We start from the raw sequence: 20144 nt of genomic DNA on the forward strand, positions 1-20144 counted from the left end.
GCTGTAGGTATTACAGGTACTGTGCTGCAGTGGTTTGTATCATATCTATCTAATAGACTCCAGTTTGTGCATGTAAATGGAGAGTCCTCTTCACACACTGAGGTTAATTATGGAGTTCCACAGGGTTCAGTGCTAGGACCAATTCTGTTTACATTATACATGCTTCCTAGCTTGCTAGCATGCTTTCCAGGCTGGACTACTGTCACTTTTATCTTAAAGAGCTCATCGTACTGTATCATTGCATACAGATGCAGGCTTATCTGTGGGTCCTGGGATATTTAATTAGAATGGGAAACAACCCTTAGCTTAGGTTCCAGGTTCCTCTTCTATTGAATCAAATCCCAGTTTGTGTTTCTATTTCACTTACTGTGTACTGTATAAACCACTCTATGTTAATTATTAATCTTTGCCTCTCTTCCACAGCGTGTCGTTGTCCTGCTCACACCCAACCAATCATGGCAGATGGCCCCGCCCCACCCTGAGCCTGGCTCTGCCAAAGGTTTCTTCCTGTTAAAAGGGAGTTTCTCCTTTCCACCGTCGCCAAAGTGCTTGCTCAAAGTGGAAAATGTGATTGTTGGGTTTTCTCTGTATTATTGTTGGGTCTTTACCTTACAATATAAAGTGCCTTGAGGCAACTGTTGTGTGTGAAGAAAAACAAAAACTGAAAGTTATTTTATTTGGAAAAGTTTGTTTATTTTTCTCAGTCAGTTCATCCAAATTTCAATGTTTGGCCTACCAACAACAATATCTATTAAGCAGTAAAACCTAAGTACAACAGAGTAATTGGAACAGTCAGCTGAATCAAAGACACAAGACAACTGTGTGAGCACCCACACCAACATTGTGACACAGTTCAACTCCATCTGTCCCAGTTCACACAAGTCACATGTCAAAGGGAACAGATCATGTTTTATTCCAGCTCCACAAGCAGGTCTCCTTCCCCCACAGTCTCGCCCGGCTTACAGTGGACACTCTTAACCTGTAAGGACACACGTGCAGTTAAACACAAACTTTAAATAGTGCATTTACAGTTTTAGAAACGCACCACTTAAACTCTATGCTCTGGATTGCGGGTGTCAAACTCCAGTCTTTCAGGGCCGATGTCTGTCTGGACTAGAACTTGACTGAATGCTGAGGTGGCAGTTCAGCCATGTGATTCATGTTACAGCAGCTCATGAGTGCAATAAACAAACTTTTAGAAGTACATTTTTCTAAAAACATTTACTTATATATATATATTTAAATTTACTTGAGTAGGGTTAGGGGTTGCCTCCTCAGCATGCAGTCAGGTCACTGTAGAGTCTTGCTAATCACATATTAATTTTATTTAGGTGTGTTGCAGCAGGAACCATGGAGAAGTTTGAAGAAACCAGCGTTTGAGGACCGGAGTTTGACCCCCCGACCTAGATAATACTACTGAAATCTAGTGATGGGAGTAACTGTCACATTTCCTGTTACCTTTGCTTGCTTGACAGCAGTCAAACTGTTCTGCATCTTCATGGCTTCAATTACACAAATCTCCTGACCTTCTGCAACCTAAAAAAAAACAGAGTGTGTAAAAGCAATGGCTTAACTGTAAATGTAAATGTTTAAGAAGGGATGACTAAAAGCTACTCCTGCTGCCTTCCGTGCACCATTTGTCAACGTGCACATATTCAAGAGATTTATTTGAAGCTCAGGCTGCCATCTACGAGGAGCGACAGCCCTGTTGAACAGAGACTGGCAGCACGTAGACTCCAAATGTTTCTTGTGACAAACTGATGGCATTTTGTTAACTGCAAAAATAATGGTTTTCCTTTCTTTTCACTGATAGGCCCAATCTCCTGGCTCACCTGGTCTTATAGTGTTTTTCTACTTTACCTGAGCAGTCAAAGCTCTTTATACAACATGCCTCATTCACCCATTCATACACAGGGTGCTTGACCTCATTTAAGCATTACGCTGGTAGTGAAAGATGGGCAGCATCGCCAGTTTCTGAGGAATATGAATAATGTTAACATGGACAATTATGAGAACCTGACAGAGTAATGTGAGTGAACTGAAGATAAAAACATGGATTAAACAGATAAAACAGTCTAGTTTTGGAGTAAAACTGAGTTTGGTGTGATTGCAGAGGGAGAAAAAAAAAGGTTTTCTGTGGTACATTTAAAATAACGCCCAACAACATTCAGTGACTAATCTATGAATATATAAGAACATGAAATGTCAAAATACACTCACAGGCTGTAGCATGCATTCAAAAACTCACCAACTTAATCTTTGATTCTATGATTAAGAATTAAAATAATGTTGAATCTTAATCATTTCTGCACATCTGCACAGTCTTACCAGCAACATGTCAACTACAACAGGCTTTTTCCCCATTATGAACTATGAACTCGTTAAACAGCATTTAAACGATGTGTACATATTGGAATGTGTTACCGTATCTCCAGGTTTGACAGATACAGCCACAACTGTTCCCGGCATCGGTGAACGCAGGATGCTGCTCGTGTCCTCTGAAGCTTTTTCTGGCATGTAGGAGTTCAACTCTGCAGCCAGCTTGGACAGAACTCGAACCTTAAACTATATATATTTACAAGAAAAAGAAACGTATGGGGAACAGTGGGATGTTTGGCACTGCAATATATCAATAACATGGAAAGTTCTTCTGATCTAACACACAAAAATACATATATACACACACACACACACACACATATATATATCTTACATTCACACACATTCATACTCTGATGGATGCATCGGAGAGCAACTTGGGGTTTGTGTCTTGCTCAAGGATATCTGGCATACAAACTGGAGCAGCCATGAAAGCTTCAGATTAGTAGATGCCCTGCTCTTCCTCCTGACAGCTGCCTCTGGAGCCCTACAAGCTAACCAAGCTCAGTAACACTCATCCAAGTTCCCTTCAGTTTCTGATTCTTGGATTAGCACCATGACAGGTATCGACAACCTTGTGGCAGCTTCAGCAATGGAGGTGTGGACCACGGTCACTCTGAATGCAATCAAAACTCTTTAATCGGTGGGAACAGAAGAGTCTGAGACTGGAGCCGTTGCCAGATGTTCCCAGCACACCCTCACTATACTTTTGCATACACCAGGTTTCTCCAGCATCTCCCCCTTTCACCTGATCAAACTTTACACCCTGTGGTTATCAGTTAGCTTCCAGACACTAGCCTACATTTTGAATTATTCAGTCTTACCAAGGTGCCCAGGTACTGTAGGACAATCACTCCTGCAGCATCTCTGGAAAGGCACTATAAAAAAGAGAGAATACGTTATCTGTATTACAGCTGACATCTTTCATTATTTTATTGTTACTGGTGAGTTTAGCACATTTCTGTTCTAAATTTGTTCTGCCAAGACGCCGGTGTCCCCCAGTTTAAAAACTATTTAAAAAACTTGCTGCGTCTTCAGAGGGTCAGGCAGGAATGAGGCATGAAGTAACTGAGTGCACTGATAAAAGCTGCACCACATGGACAGACAGTGCTCTTTCTCCACCATCATCCACGGGAACATCTTCAGGTAGAAGGAAGCTGCATGCCTTCAGTAGAATTTATGAAGAAAATAGAGCGAACTATCAAGCCACTTTTTTGGTTTTACCACTTTTCCACCATATCACCATGGCTCCAATCCGTTTGAGGTCTCTTTACCAACACTTAGCTGTGTGTTACCTGTAGCATTCTGTGTGTGCCGTTGACTGTGAGTGGCAGCAATGGGGAGGCCAGATTCAACGCTCCCCAAACTTCCACCTTCGCTCCATCTATCTCCACCTGCAGACACAGTTAACACAGTCTAACTGGAGAGCCACTCTTTCACATCACACAATGCTCACACTATTGTTTTATTATCTGAATGAATCGGGACTTCTGATGATCACCAATAGCTTTCCAATCAAGACAAATTCTGGCTTGAATTCCTATTAACTAATCTTTAAATTCATATTAAACTTAATCTGCAGTCAAATACACTCACCTGCCATTTTATTAGATACACCCTTTGCCCTGCTTGCCACCCCATGGCTCCGTTTCTATGTAAAAGGTCAAGTAACTGAATTTAAAGTAGTGATTATTTTCGACCTGCTGTGTGAACGTACTGCTTCTTATTTAGCTCGTTTCTACTCTTTGTAACTTGCCTCTTTCACCCATTTACTCCCATTTGCAAAAGCACTTCTTTCTATGCTCTGTTTCTGTCTCCTGACACAGTGTAGATAAACTTTGCTCCCACAGAGGTCAGTTATCATGTTACCAGTATTACTTCCTCACTGCATACTGGATACTCTGAAAAAGAGCAGAAGTTTGACTCCTTGGTATAATTTTTAAATGTGCATTAAAAGCAGATATTTTGTAAGGTGGAGTGGAAAGCCAGGAAAAATAGTTTGTTTTTTAAATCTAGATGAACAAACAAACCCAACCCTAAACTGGGACATCTCACCTCATCACTAAGAGGACAACCCCAGCTCTGTAGCCAAGCTGAGTTAGAGGTCTGCTAAGCCGAGGACTTTAACTAGCGATAACATTTAATCAGACCCACCGTGGAACCAATTCCCAGTGTGGACTGATGAGACTGACACCATCTCTAGTCTTGATATTAAGCTTAAAACTTTCCTTTTTCCTCCTTGAATCGCTACCTTATCGTGGTGGAGGGGTTTGTGTGTCCCAGGGATCCCAGGGGCTATGTTGTCTGGGGGCTTTTGCCCCCTGGTAGGGTCTCCCATGGCAAATTGGTCCTGGGTGAGGGACCAGACAAAGAGCGATTCAGAAGACCCTTATGAAGAGAACATCGAGGGAACAGTTTACCCTGCCCAGGATAGGGTTACGGGGCCCCGCCCTGGAGACAGCCGGAGGGTGCCCGAGGGCGAGCATCTGGTGGCCGGGCCTTAGTCCATGGGGCCCGGCCGGGCACAGCCCGAAGAGGAGACATGAGCCCATCCTCCCGCAGGCCCACCACCCGCAGGAGGCGCCATAGGGGTCGGGTGCATTGTGTGCCAGGTGGCGGCCAGGAGCGGAGGCCCTGGCGGACTGACCCCCGGCTGCCAAGACTGGCAATAGGGACATGGAATGTCACCTCTCTGGTGGGGAAGGAGCCTGAGTTAGTGCGTGAGGTTGAGAGGTACCGGCTAGATATAGTCAGGCTCACCTCTACGCATGGCTTGGGCTCTGGAACCAGTCTCCTGGAGAGGGGCTGGACTCTGTCTCAGTCTGGAGTTGCCCCTGGTGAGAGGCGGCGGGCTGAAAGTTGGAACACATCGCGGAACGGATCACTGCAGTTGTGGGGTCTCAGAATCAAAAGAATGACAACACCACGGAACAGAAGTTTGATACCATCATGGGGAGGCTCGCGGCTCTCCAACGGGAGATTGCGAGACCAGCGTCAGAGTGTTAAAGAGCAGCTTGAAATTCTCCTGGGCTGCTTGCATGAAAAATCAACAAAATCAACATCGTAATGCGGACACCACCACGGCGCCAGCTGCAGGCCGAAGGCTGGAGCCGAACACTCACTCCCTGATAACGACTGTGTGATGACTATTCTTCCCATCCCATGCAAGGCCACCTGGATTGGCTGGAGGACTGTTTACTTAGCCTGATAGGGCGAAGGACACTGTCTCAGCTGAACTATGGACACGCACACACATACACTTACACTGATAAGCACTCACTCATCCCCCCTCCCCTTCCAACGCCTTCGATGCTTACCTCCCCCATGATGTGGACATCGGGTCAGCTGGCAGCGCAGTCGAAAGATTGCAGCAGTCCCAGATCAGATGTACACACTGTATTTATTGTGTTATGATATCCCCTACCCAACCCTGTTGCTTGTCATGTCTTTCACAATGTTGTGCTGTGGCCATTCATGTGCTTTTTTTTGTGCAGAGGAGTTTTTTTGTTTCCTGTTCTCGTGCTGTCCTACCATGGAAGCACAGCATGAGTGGAGGTCTCTTTTTTTCCTCTTGTACCCTCCCGTTGTTGTGTACATTTCAGTGTTCTTTTCTGTAACGCTACCAATCTCCGACTTGTAACCCCATGTGATGTCTGTGTTATGTGGGCAAGGTCGGGGGGGGGGGTCCCATTTTCACTGCAGGGCAACCTGCTTGTGACAAATAAAGCTTTGATTGATTGATTGATTGATTGTTTGAATCCCACTGACACGTCTTCCGAGGAGGAAGCAGAGTCTGGGGATGAGGGGAATGACCCACCAATTTCCGGGGGCGAGGTCACTGAGGCAGTTAAACAACTCCTTGGTGGCAGAGCCCCTGGTGTTGATGAGGTCCGCCCCGAGTTCCTGAAGGCTCTGGACGTTGTAGGGCTGTCCTGGTTGACACGCCTCTGCAATGTTGCGTGGAGATCAGGGGCAGTACCCGTGGACTGGCAGACCGGGGTGGTGATCCCCATCTTTAAGAAGGGGGACCGGAGGGTGTGTTCCAACTACAGGGGGATCACACTCCTCAGCCTCCCTGGGAAAGTCTATGCCAGGGTGCTGGAAAGGAGAGTTCGTCCGCTAGTCGAACCTCGGATACAGGAGGAACAATGCGGTTTTCGTCCTGGTCGCGGAACACTGGACCAGCTCTTTATCCTCTCGAGGATACTTGAGGGTGCATGGGAGTTTGCCCAACCAGTCTACATGTGTTTTGTGGACTTGGAGAAGGCATTCGACCGTGTCCCTCAGGGTGTCCTGTGGGAGGTGCTACGGGAGTATGGGGTGTCTGGCCCATTGCTACGGGCCATTCGATCCCTATACAACCGTTGCGAGAGCTTGGTTCGCATTGCCGGCAATAAGTCGGACTCGTTCCCGGTGGGTGATGGGCTCCGCCAGGGCTGCCCTTTGTCTCCGGTTCTGTTCATAATTTTTATGGACAGGATTTCTAGGCGCAGCCAAGTGGCGGAGGGCTTTCGCTTTGGTGGCCTCAGAATCTCATCTCTGATTTTTGCGGATGATGTGGTTCTGTTGGCTTCATCGGGTGATGGCCTCCAGCTCGCACTGGAACGGTTCGCAGCCGAGCGTGAAGCAGCGTGAATGAGGATCAGCACCTCCAAATCTGAGGCCGTGGTTCTCAGCCGGAAAACGGTGGAGTGCCCACTCCGGGTCGGGGATGAGTTCCTGCCCCAAGTGGAGGAGTTCAAGTATCTCGGGGTCTTGTTCACGAGTGATGGGAGAAGGGAGCCGGAGATCGACAGACGGATTGGGGCTGCAGCTGCAGTAATGCAGACACTGCACCGGTCCGTCGTGGTGAAGAGGGAGCTGAGTGTAAAAGCGAAGCTCTCAATTTACCGGTCGATCTATGTCCCTACCCTCACCTATGGCCACGAGCTGTGGGTAGTGACCGAAAGAACGAGATCGCGGATACAAGCGGCAGAAATGAGCTTCCTCCGAAGGGTGGCTGGCCTTTCCCTTAGAGATAGGGTGATAGGGTGAGAAGTTCGGCCATCCGGGAGGGGCTCAGAGTAGAGCCGCTGCTGCTCCACATCGAAAGGAGCCAGCTGAGGTGGTTCGGGCATCTGACAAGGATGCCCCCTGGGCGCCTCCTGGGTGAGGTGTTCCAGGCATGTCCCACCGGGAGGAGGCCCCGGGGCAGACCCAGGACACTGCTGGAGAGATTATATCTCTCGGCTGGCCTGGGAACGCCTTGGTGTTCCCCCGGATAAGCTGGAGGAGGTGGCTGGGGAGAGGGAGGTCTGGGCCTCTTTGCTTAGGCTGCTGCCCCCGCGACCCGGCCTCGGATAAAGCGGATGAAGATGGATGGATAGATGGACGTTCCTTTTTCATAAAGCCTCGTTAGGAGTCACCATGGATCAGGGTCATGTGATCCAGCTCTCAGTAATGCTGCTGTGGGCTCAGACTGGAGGACTTCCCTCCCCAGGTATATACACACCGCTGCTGCGTGTGATAAATTGTACCCATCAGTTCCCCTCTCAGCCAACCAGTCACAGCAGATGGCAGCTCCTGTCTGAGCTTTTCCTCACCAAGTGCTGTTGATAGTGGACTGTGCGATTTTGGGTTTTCTCTATCACTGCACTTACAGTACAGATGGAGCCTCCTGCCAACTGTTCTGAACTCAAACTGAAAGTGAATGTCTTCAGTGTTCTTTGTACATATTTGTAAGTAAAAAGGCCACACCACACATTATTATTCTTCACAAACAAGAGTCAACAAGTTAGTAAAATTATAAAGGAACAGAAAACAGTGAAAGCTTATAACGTTATATCATCAAGACAGGTATCACCTTTTTACAGAAGGCTAAATCAGGAACTGGAACAGGCCAGACCTGCCCGTCTGTTTAACACTTCTGTGTTTGCTCACAATTCACTTCAGTTTTATTTATACAGCACCAAATCACAACAACAGTCACCTCAAGCTGCTTTGTAAGGTAGATCCTACAATAATACATACAAAGAAAAACCCAACAATCATATGACCCCCTATGAGCAGCACTTTGGCGACAGTGAGAAGGAAAAACTCCCTTTTAACAGGAAGAAACCTTCAGCAGAACCAGGCTCAGGGAGGGGCGGGGCCATCTGCTGTGATGGCCATATTCACTACTTACGTTTGTCGTCAAAGGAGCTTGCAAGGAAAGCGTCTGGACTTCTTTAAGTTACTTGAAGATGTTTCACCTCTCATCCGAGAAGCTTCTTCAGTTCTAAGGTCAAATGGTGGAGAGTTCCAGATTTAAACCTAGTGGGAGTTTCCCCCCACAGAAGGACAAAGGACCCCCTGATGATCCTCTAATCGCCTGAGCCAAGGTGTGAAACTGGGTGTGGGTCCCAATCAGCCAGAGTTTCGGGTGAGCTCATTGTGAAACCTGGCCCCACCTTATCATTTGATTTCCTGAGGTCAGATGGCCCAGGATGTGAGTGGGCGTTAAGGCGTCTGGGGAGGGAACTCAAAACTGGATTATAAATGGCAGACAGTTGGTGTCGTAAACCACCGCCTCTGTTCAAAGATGGTCGCTCACAGTGGACGTAGATGGCTTCTTTCACTCCTCTAAAGTGAAAAGAAGTCCAGACGCTTTCCTTGCAAGCTCCTTTGACTACGATGACCTGGATGACTGAGAACCTTCACAGACATACTTAGGTTTGTCCTTTTCTCAGCTTTCTAGTACAGCAAGAATGAACGAGAATAGATGTGCTTTAATACTCACAGTATAAACAGTTCCTGATTTGCTGATTTGCACATCCTGGCGTTCCTCACCCAGCTCCACACACAGCTCCCAGTGGCTGCATTCCACAGGAGTGGAGGCCACCCTGAAATGAACAAGCTTTAACCGAGGCCTCATCGCTGCTCCTGAGGTCAGCTAACGCAGTGACCCCATAACTGACAGATGGGACACAGAATAATGGTTTGGATCTATAGATGTCAGACGTGCTAAAACGAAACTGACAAGTTAATTTTAATAATAATGCCCTTTATTATAAGAACTTTAACTTTAATGTTTAAGACAACAAAATATCATGCAGTGTATGAAAATCTGCTGGTGTGTATGAAAGAGATGATGTGGATTGTAGTTTAAAAGTACTGTGAGTGCTCAGTAACAGCTATATAAATGCCAGTCCACTCAGGCTGAACCGTGATCGACTGCACTTTGATTTAGGATACAACTCCAGCCCTATTACTTTCTCCCCAGAATCCCATCACGTAGCACCAAACAACAAGTACTGCAGCATTCACCTCTGGGTGCTGAGGACCTTTGCTGAACGAAGCTCAGCAGCGATGTAGAGCACTGCTGCTGATGCCAACAGCTCCCTTTTTGCATCTGCCTCTAGCTGATGGCCCTTAAAGCCATCAGGGTAAACCTCTGGGAGGAAGTTGGTGCTGATGTGACCAGAGACAAAGCGAGGATGAGTGATGATTTCTCGCAGGAGAGGAATGTTGTGGGTCACACCTGGAAAGAAAACGATCCAACTTTAGAGAAATAAAACCCAACAAATGTTGTTTTAGTGACAGACTACGAACATGTACTCCACCTCTGATCACATAGTTATCCAGAGCGTCCTCCATCCTACCAAGAGCTTCAGCTCGTGTAGCTCCGTAGGTAATCAGCTACAAATTGATATCAGAGAATATTAATATGTTATTATTGAACCAGTCAAGTCATCAGGAGCTGCTGTGAATCATCACTAACATGGCTAGAGAAACAGAACATCCCATAACTGAGAATGAGCACCTGCACTCTCACAGAGCACACAGGTGAAATTTCTATCACCCATTTCCTTTTAAACACATGCACTGATTTAATGTAAGGTGTTTAATTCCTGGATACGCGGTGCATGTTGGTATCGTCCTGTCGTATATTAACTCATTCACTGCCATTGACGTCTATAGCCGTCAATTGCAGTGAATGAGTCAATGGGTTTAACTCATTCACTGCCAATGGCTGGCAGTGAATGAGTTAAGTGATGAGCACAATTCCTGTTCAAGGGCTGAGTACTGAGAGCAGAAAAGCGCTAAATAAGAATCTTTACACAAGCAACTACACCACTTTCTATCAAACGTTCACACTTACAGACTCTGATGAACGTGTCAAGAGCAACTCGGGGTTCGGTACCTTGACCGAGGACACTTTGGCAAGCAGGCTGGAGCAGGGATTGAAGCACCGAGCTTCTGATTAGTAGACGACCTGCTCCACAAACACCCCATCTTACCCACTGTGTCCTCAGCTGTACACTAGATTCAACGAGGTGCTGGAAACAATCCTCCGATTTTGGTCCACACTGACACAACAGCATCATGTGAGTCTCCCATTTCACCACATCTGCTGGGCTGAGACCTGATGAGCGTGGAGGTCATCTGAGTGCAGTGAGCTCATCTTCATATTCAAGACACCAGACGGAGATGATCCGAGCTTGGTGACACGATTGCTTCCAGCAGGATAGCTCGCCATCAGAAGATGGTTCACTGTGTTCATGAAGGGATGGACATCGTCAGCAACAACACTCAGGTTGGCGTGGTGTTTAAATGATGCTCGGGTGGTGCTAAGAGGCCCAAAGACTGCCAATAAAATATCCCCCCAGCCTTAAACAAGCTTGGTCACCAGGGAACACTTTTCAGCTTTGTGCAGTTTTGGTGAGCCTGTGCACACTGTAGCCTTAAGTTTCCTGTTCTTAGCTGACAGACACGGCAGGTGGCGTGGTCGTCTGCTGCTGTATCTGCTTCACGGGTCAACATGTTGTGCATTCAGAGATGCTCCTCTACAAACCTTGGTTGCTGTAAGTGACCGACTTCTGTTGCCATCCTGAAAGCTGTCTGACCTCTGGCATCATGATATCGTGACTCTTACTGAAGGCCTGACTGAGTGCCGTTAACGTGCACGACTGACATCGCTCAACCTTTTCATTTTTATCATTGTATTTACCTTTTTTGGTCAGGATTAAATGTAGAAAACACAGAAACTTGTTTACGGTGACAGAAAGAGGACTTTTACTAGTCTGGCCCATGGCTGTATGTGGCCCACGAGTAAAGGGAGTTTGCGACAGCCGTCTTACCAACAGTCATCTGTGAAGCAGCGACCTCCTTCAAAGATCTGATACAAATAAACTTTGGAACTGAATGGTTACATTTTGTAGCCAATATATCACTGACCTTAGAGATCATGGGATCATAGTAGATGCTGATGTCACTTCCCTCCTGAATGCCGCTGTCTACACGGACCTGGAGGAAAGCAGAGTGAGCCAGGAAACGACAGCGTCCGGCAGACCGCGTGTTTAAAAAGAAAACTGACTGATCGACTCACTTTGTCAAGGTTGAGTGGCTCCTGGTATTGAGACAGGCGTCCAATGGAAGGAAGACCAAAAGACTTATAAGGATCCTACCAGAGGAAACAGGATTTTTGGGTGTTTTTACTTTTATTCGTGTTTCACTCAGAAATGATTCTTGTCGGCGGACAATGAGCAACGACAAGTTTGACTGAATGTAAATAAAATAAAACAAAAAAAGATGCTGTCTTTAAACAAAGGCTTTAAATTATTTTTTAATTATTGCACTGCTTTTATATTTTCTGCAGTCCCAACTAGGGATGGGTATCGTTTAGGTTTTATCCGATACCGGTGCCAAATAGGTACTTTTGAAACGGTGCCGGTGCTTAAACGGTGCTCGAACCGGTGCTTAAAGAATGGAGAACACAAAATTGGTCCATAAACCTCTCATGTTCAGCTGTTTTTTTGTAAAAAGATAACAATGTTAGCCTTTTCTGCAGCTATGGGGCATATATGGTATCACTCTTGGCTGGAAGCAGTGCTTAAACAATGGAAAAAACACAAACTTTGTCCAAAAACCTCTCATATTTAACTGTTTCCCACTTTTTCTTTGGTCATTTTAGCCTTTTTGGCCAGGGTGAAGGGAGCATCTGCCATCAAACAAGAAGACAGCCGCATGTAGCTATGATGATGTTTGCTAGTTCACCTTACATGCATTAATGTAATAACGTGGTTAGCCTACTCAACGTAAATTACACACGAACAACATTAAGCTACTCACGCAGAGAAGAACGGCTGCTGCTGCATCATCATCCTCATCATTTCTGCTACACTGGCAGGGCTAGGGGCCAGGACTCTATTCTTCGGGTTTTTGGGGGATGTTGCTCCGGGTCCGATAACTGGCAACCCACCCGCAGTAGATGTGCTCGGTGTGAGGTCTCGCAGCAAGCTATCAAATACGGCGCATTTCTCGGCTTTTAAAAAAACGCTATGCGTCGCCAGCTGTTTAATCGGATTCTTGGTGTTACCTCCTTTGACAGTATCACAGTATCAGCTTAAAGCACTTGTTGCTGCTGAGTTTGCATATTTTGCTGTGAAGTACAGCCAGACTTTTGACCGCTTCGCCTTGGACATTTTTAATCTGTAGCTCTGCTCTAACAGAACGTACGTACCTGGCCCCGCCTACTATCCTCGGAAACGTAAAATGATTGGCTAGAAGTGTATCACAGCTCAGGAAAAAAAAGCACCGAAATAAAGCACCGAAATGTGCGCTGTTTTTCGGTCTGGTTACTACCGTTTATGTCAGAACCGGACACCGGTACCCATCCCTAGTCCCAACTTTAGCAAAATAAAGGATCATCTTCATATTTTATGTGCTGTATTTTCAACTATGTTTGCAAAGCTGTGTGGTAACGTAAACGAGTAAGGTTCATGTGATCTCAGTTACCATTACAGGTGCACACACACAGACACACAAACACACCTACCTCTGCATAGACACGGCACTCAATGGCCCAGCCATTTATTGGGATATCTTCCTGTGTGTGCTGCAGTTGGTAACCCTTGGCAACCCTGATCATCTGCTCCACCAGATCCAAGCCAGTGATACACTCTGTAATTGGATGCTCCACCTGGAGTAAAAATAAGCAGTTTATGAAGTACAGACAGGATTCAGCTCAAAGCAGCCACTAAGACTGTCGGGGTCAAACTCTGCCTTATCTCAGTGAGTTTGCTCGAGTGTGGGAACAGCAGGCTTTATTTTTCCCTGTGAGGGCCCACAGACACCCTCTCTAGTTTTCAGAGAAGGGTTCAAACTTTCCTTTTTGATAAAGCATACAGGGAGTGCAGAATTATTAGGCAAGTTGTATTTTTGAGGAATAATGTTATTATTGAACAACAACCATGTTCTCAATGAACCCAAAAAACTCATTAATATCAAAGCTGAATGTTTTTGGAAGTAGTTTTTAGTTTGTTTTTAGTTTTAGCTATTTTAGGGGGATATCTGTGTGTGCAGGTGACTAGTTACTGTGCATAATTATTACGCAACTTAACAAAAAACAAATATATACCCATTTCAATTATTTATTTTTACCAGTGACACCAATATAACATCTCCACATTCACAAATATACATTTCTGACATTCAAAAACAAAACAAAAACAAATCAGCGACCAATATAGCCACCTTTCTTTGCAAGGACACTCAAAAGCCTGCCATCCATGGATTCTGTCAGTGTTTTGATCTGTTCACCATCAACATTGCGTGCAGCAGCAACCACAGCCTCCCAGACACTGTTCAGAGAGGTGTACTGTTTTCCCTCCTTGTAAATCTCACATTTGATGATGGACCACAGGTTCTCAATGGGGTTCAGATCAGGTGAACAAGGAGGCCATGTCATTAGTTCTTCTTCTTTTATACCCTTTCTTGCCAGCCACGCTGTGGAGTACTTGGACACGTGTGATGGAGCATTGTCCTGCATGAAAATCATGTTTTTCTTGAAGGATGCAGACTTCTTCCTGCACCACTGCTTGAAGAAGGTGTCTTCCAGAAACTGGCAGTAGGACTGGGAGTTGAGCTTGACTCCATCCTCAACCCGAAAAGGCCCCACAAGCTCATCTTTGATGATACCAGCCCAAACCAGTACTCCACCTCCACCTTGCTGGCGTCTGAGTCGGACTGGAGCTCTCTGCCCTTTACCAATCCAGCCACGGGCCCATCCATCTGGCCCATCAAGACTCACTCTCATTTCATCAGTCCATAAAACCTTAGAAAAACCAGTCTTGAGATATTTCTTGGCCCAGTCTTGACGTTTCAGCTTGTGTGTCTTGTTCAGTGGTGGTCGTCTTTCAGCCTTTCTTACCTTGGCCATGTCTCTGAGTATTGCACACCTTGTGCTTTTGGGCACTCCAGTGATGTTGCAGCTCTGAAATATGGCCAAACTGGTGGCAAGTGGCATCTTGGCAGCTGCACGCTTTTCTCAGTTCATGGGCAGTTATTTTGCGCCTTGGTTTTTCCACACGCTTCTTGCGACCCTGTTGACTATTTTGAATGAAACGCTTGATTGTTCGATGATCACGCTTCAGAAGCTTTGCAATTTTGAGACTGCTGCATCCCTCTGCAAGATATCTCACTATTTTTGACTTTTCTGAGCCTGTCAAGTCCTTCTTTTGACCCATTTTGCCAAAGGAAAGGACGTTGCCTAATAATTATGCACACCTGATATAGGGTGTTGATGTCATTAGACCACACCCCTTCTCATTACAGAGATGCACATCACCTAATATGCTTAATTGGTAGTAGGCTTTGGAGCCTATACAGCTTGGAGTAAGACAACATGCATGAAGAGGATGATGTGGACAAAATACTCATTTACCTAATAATTCTGCACTCCCTGTATAGTTAGGGCTGGATCAGGTGACCTGAAGGTGAAGGTCTCCACCTTACAATATAAAGCGCCTTGAGGCAACTGTTTGTCATACATATAAATGAAATGGAACTGAACCTGTAGTCGTGTGTTCATCTCCAGGAAATAGAAGTTCTTCTTAGAATCCACTAGAAACTCCACAGTCCCAGCAGAGGAGTACTGCACAGCTTTGGCTAGTTGGACTGCTTGTTCACCCATTGCCCGTCGTGTGACTGGGTCCAGGAAAGTACTGCATGGACACGACACAGAAGCTCAAACTCGTTTCACTGAAACAAAAACAAACAGCTCGAGTCTTCCAGCCACCTTTCATTGCAAATTATTGAAGAGCAAAATTAAAAATCTGTGTTTTATTGCTGATTATTTTACACCTGATTGCTGCTTCGCTCCATCATACAGGCTAAAACAAAACATTTTTTGAGGCATTTCTCTGACATGGACAGCGTTATGGCAGCTGTGGGAGAGATGAGGACGGAGATAAACTCCGGGAGTCACAGGCTGATCTGTGATTACCTACTTTGGAGGACCACGTTGCTTCCCTGCAAACTAAAGTAAGGGCACGAGTGAAAAGGAACAAAACTCTGAGTAAATATGCCAAAGGAACAGCAAATTAGTCGGGGAGGACACAATGAGAAGTCAATATCAAAGAAGAAGAAAAAGAGGAAGGAAGGAAATTAATGATAATTAACGAGATTGCCCATCCTGTTAAAATTAAAAACCTTTAAAGACTATGAAAATAAAGCACAACAGATTAGAGCTACAACAACGTTATCATTTTGAATGATTCCACTTTGCTTTGACACTTGATTTAATGCACAGTTCTGTAACACTCAGTCGTGATTAAAAACAGACCGCGCGTGTGTGTGTGTGTGTGTGTGTGTGTGTGTGTGTGTGTGTGTGTGTGTGTGTGTGTGTGTGTGTGTGTGTGTGAGTGAGACTAAACCAGACTAATGTGGGCAGGAAAGCAAGAAATCAGGGAAGTAAGAATTCAGCCTGCTAAGTGTTTTCTTAATTTGGCTCTAAATACATTTAAAAATAAAAAACACAAAAACTATCAAACAGTAAAAAATACAACCATGGACATACAAAGACCAAAGTGGAGGTCAATAAGCATGCGGACTAAACATTTTTGTAATTATATAGAACTTGATAGCAGCTCCATGTACAGGGGAAGCAGCCCGCAGATGCAGCCTCTAAAAAGCTTTGGAAGAAACAAAAGTGGATGTGAAACCAAAGTAGCCTTACAGAAGTGTCAAATAATGTCTCAATGACCTTGTAGTACCATATCACCCTATTAGAGCACGTCGCTCTCGCTCTGCAGGCCTACTTGTTGTTCCTAGAGTATTTAAAAGTAGAATGGGAGGCAGAGCCTTCAGGTTTCAGGCCCCTCTTCTGTGGAACCAGCTTCCAGTTTGGATTCAGGAGACAGACACTATCTCTACTTTCAAGATTAGGCTTCAAACTTTCCTTTTGAAAAAGCAGTTGACCCCGAATCCTCTGTTAGCTATGCTGCAATAGGCCTAGGCTGCCGGGGGCTTTCCCATGATGCACTGGGTGTTTGTTCTGTCTTCCTCCCTTAACCTTGCAGCAGATGGCCCCGCCCCTCCCTGAGCCTGGTTCTGCTGCAGGTTTCTTCCTGTTAAAAGGGAGTTTTTCCTTCCCACTGTCGCCAAAGTGCTGCTCATAGGGGGTCATATGATTGTTGGGTTTTTCTCTGTATGAAGCAGCGCTACGGGAGGAAACTAGAGTCACAACTCCAACAGAGTGACTCTAGGAGCCTGTGGCGGGGACTAAGGACAATAACGGACTATAAAGCACCAACAACCGGTATGACGAACGCGGCCGTGACTCTGGCAGACGAGCTGAACACTTTCTATGCTCGCTTCGAGGCTGCAGCTAAGGTCTCCAACAATGCTAGTGTTAGCGGCGCTAACGGCTGCAGACAGGAAGATACTGCCAGCACTGGAAACGTGCTCGTCATCTCCGAGCATGAAGTAAGGAGAGCCTTCAAGAGAGTGAACACCAGGAAAGCAGCAGGACCAGACGGCATCCCAGGTCGTATCCTAAGAGACTGCGCATACCAGCTAGCTCCTGTGTTCACTGAGATATTCAACATCTCTTTATCTCAGTCGGTGATCCCCACATGCTTCAAAGAGTCCATCATTGTTCCTGTCCCGAAGAAACCCCACCCTGCTTCTCTCAATGACTATCGCCCTGTAGCCCTCACCTCAGTAGTGATGAAGTGCTTTGAACGCCTGGTCAGAGACTTCATCATTTCTTCACTACCAGACACACTGGACCCACTACAGTTCGCTTACCGTCCAAATCGTTCCACAGACGATGCCATCTCTCATCTCCTCCACACATCACTCACTCACTTGGACACTAGAAGGGGGAATTATGTTAAAATGCTCTTCATAGACTACAGCTCTGCATTTAACACCATAATTCCCTCCACACTCACCACCAAGCTGGAGCATCTGGGACTCAGCTCATCTATGTGTCTGTGGATCTCCAACTTCCTAACTGGCAGACCACAGGCAGTAAGGATGGGCGGACATGTCTCAGCCTCCACCACTCTCAGCACTGGAGCCCCCCAGGGGTGTGTTCTGAGCCCCCTGCTGTACTCTTTGTACACATATGACTGTGTGGCCACTACCAGCTCCACCACCATCATCAAGTTTGCTGACGACACCGTCGTGGTGGGCCTGATCTCTGATAACAACGAGACGGCCTACCTGAAGGAGATTAGGAATCTGGAGAACTGGTGCCAGAGGAACAACCTCCTTCTAAACGTCAGTAAGACAAAGGAGCTGATAGTGGACTTCAGCACTAAGCAGGAGAGGAACTACCAGACCCCCGTCATCAACGAGTGCCCAGTGGAGAGAGTGGACAGCTTCAAATACCTCGGAGTTCACATCACGCAGGACCTGTCATGGTCCTGTCACATCAACACCGTGGTGAAAAAGGCCCGACAGCGTCTCTACCACCTCAGACGCTTGAGAGACTTCCAACTGCCCTCCAAGGTGCTCAGGAACTTTTACTCGTGCACCATAGAGAGCATCCTGGCGGGAAACATCTTAACCTGGTTCGGGAACAGCACCATGCAGGACAGACGAGCTCTACAGAGGGTTGTGCGGTCAGCTGAGCGCACCATCCGCTCCGAGCTCCCTGACCTGCACTCAATCTACAGCAGGCGGTGCTGGACCAAGGCCAGGAAGATCGTGAAGGACCTCAGCCATCCCAACAACAGACTGTTCTCTCTGTTGAGGTCAGGAAAGCGATTCCGCTCCCTGAAGACCAACACAGAGAGACTGAGGAGGAGCTTCTTCCCGCAGGCGATACGGTCTCTCAATCACACCACCACACAGTACTGACCCACACATACAGTTTCCTACACACACACTGGACTTTCTGGACTTTGTTTTTGCACAACACTGGTCACTATATTCTTCATTTCCGGTTAATACTTGTACAGCTGCTGTTATTGTGTATATATTATTTATATTTAGATTTCTTCATACATTCTTATATAGTTCTATATTGTGTATTGTGTATTTTGTTGTTACAGTTATTTTATTTTCAACTTTAATTTATATATTTTATCTTATTCTTCCCAGTTAAATTTACCCTTCATTCTAATTTGTGTTGTACAGTTATTTCATTTTTAACCTTAATTTATATTTTATTCCTTCCTAGTTAAATTTAACCTTTTTAATTTTTCATATTTATTTCCTATCTTATTCATAGCCTTTTCCTTTTTGTTTTTCTTTAGGTCACGAGCAGTTGTCCAAGCATTTCACTACATATCGTACTGTGTATGACTGTGTACGTGACAAATAAAATTTGAATTTGAATTTGAATTTATGTGTTATTGTAGGGTCTACCTTACAATATAAAGCACCTTCAGGCAACTGTTGCTGTGATTTGCTGTAATAAAATATAATTGAATTGAATTGAAATTAAATAGAGATAAGAACAGGTACAGCAGGCGTGGGAGGATATTCATTTTTATGGAGCCTAGTTTGGCACTAAAGGCAGGTAGACCATCCTGCCACGTCTTTGTTTGCTTCATACAGCTTTGGTGTATTTTTAGTTATGTTGCCCTCAGGGTATTTTAGTGATTTAAAAGGATTTCATAAAGGATTGCACTGTTCATTTTAAAAGATATATCATAATATCATCCACGAACAAGCTGCATGATTCTGTTGATTGATTTCTATTCCTGTGATTGAGTTTTCTTGTCTAATCCAAGTGGAATCTTTCAGTTAGTGAGCCATTCGTTTTAATCTAGCAGTGAGATTTGTATAAATCGCTTTAATGCACTGAATGGCCTTTTCATTAAATCAAAATCTTCCTAATCTTAAACAGATTATTAACTTTGTCGAATGATTTTTCTGCATCTAAACTGATCCAGGCAGCTGATATTTGATTTACTTGTATTCTCTGTATTACATGTAATGTGCTCCTCATATTGTCTGTGCCTTACAAACCCCATTTGATATTACAGAGGTGTATGTGTTATACGCTACACTCAGGATAGTGATTGCTCTATAATTTTGACATATTTCGTGTTTGTTTGTTCTTGGTTTGGGAAGTACGTTAATGACAGCTTCCTTCCAGCAGGGGGAGTACTTTCATTATTTAAATATCTGTGTCCTCCCCTTTCTTAGTTCAGTCATAATTCTAACCCTTAACTGAGTTTCCCAGACCGCTGACATTTAATGACAAGATTTTAATCTCCCCATGTTTCACTAATTGACTAATGAGTAAAAACGAATTAAAGCGCTTTGAGTGAGCAGAAAAGCGCCATGTAACAACCAGTTTGTTTACTATTTACTTGCTCTATGTCCATTTGAAGCTGTGGTGGGGCGTGGTCTGCGGTGCCGCTGCAGGGAAGATGGACGCACCTGCACGGCATCTGCAATCACGCTTCGCCGGCACAAAGGCTGTGCTGTCTGTCAGTACATCGTTGTTGTGATGCGAGTCGGGCTGTGAGCTGGAAAGCTGCAGCCGACTGAGTCGATTGTGTGAA

The 20144-nt window shown here is 45.4% G+C and overlaps 1 protein-coding gene across 2 annotated transcripts in view; it reads right to left on the reverse strand.

The window, feature by feature from the left end:
• Positions 1–671: 671 nt before the first annotated feature.
• Positions 672–20144, reverse strand: part of pcca (propionyl-CoA carboxylase subunit alpha) — a 34648-nt gene continuing 15175 nt past the window's right edge. The window contains exons 12-23 of one of the 2 annotated variants that reach the window (XM_040005079.1): positions 15191–15341; positions 13175–13318; positions 11726–11800; positions 11575–11643; positions 9960–10035; positions 9664–9877; positions 9137–9239; positions 3675–3773; positions 3204–3257; positions 2425–2565; positions 1459–1536; positions 672–979 (exon numbers count right to left, since the gene is read on the reverse strand). In XM_040005079.1, coding sequence (XP_039861013.1) covers positions 911–979; positions 1459–1536; positions 2425–2565; positions 3204–3257; positions 3675–3773; positions 9137–9239; positions 9664–9877; positions 9960–10035; positions 11575–11643; positions 11726–11800; positions 13175–13318; positions 15191–15341 — 1273 coding nt within the window. In that variant the 3' untranslated portion in view covers positions 672–910. Of the gene's footprint in view, positions 980–1458; positions 1537–2424; positions 2566–3203; positions 3545–3674; positions 3774–9136; positions 9240–9663; positions 9878–9959; positions 10036–11574; positions 11644–11725; positions 11801–13174; positions 13319–15190; positions 15342–20144 lie in introns of those variants that run through there. The other variant, XR_005692120.1, reaches the window with a different exon arrangement.

Source organism: Simochromis diagramma, unplaced genomic scaffold, assembly GCF_900408965.1.
Source record: "Simochromis diagramma unplaced genomic scaffold, fSimDia1.1 OVJJ01000309.1, whole genome shotgun sequence".
NCBI lineage: Eukaryota > Metazoa > Chordata > Actinopteri > Cichliformes > Cichlidae > Simochromis > Simochromis diagramma.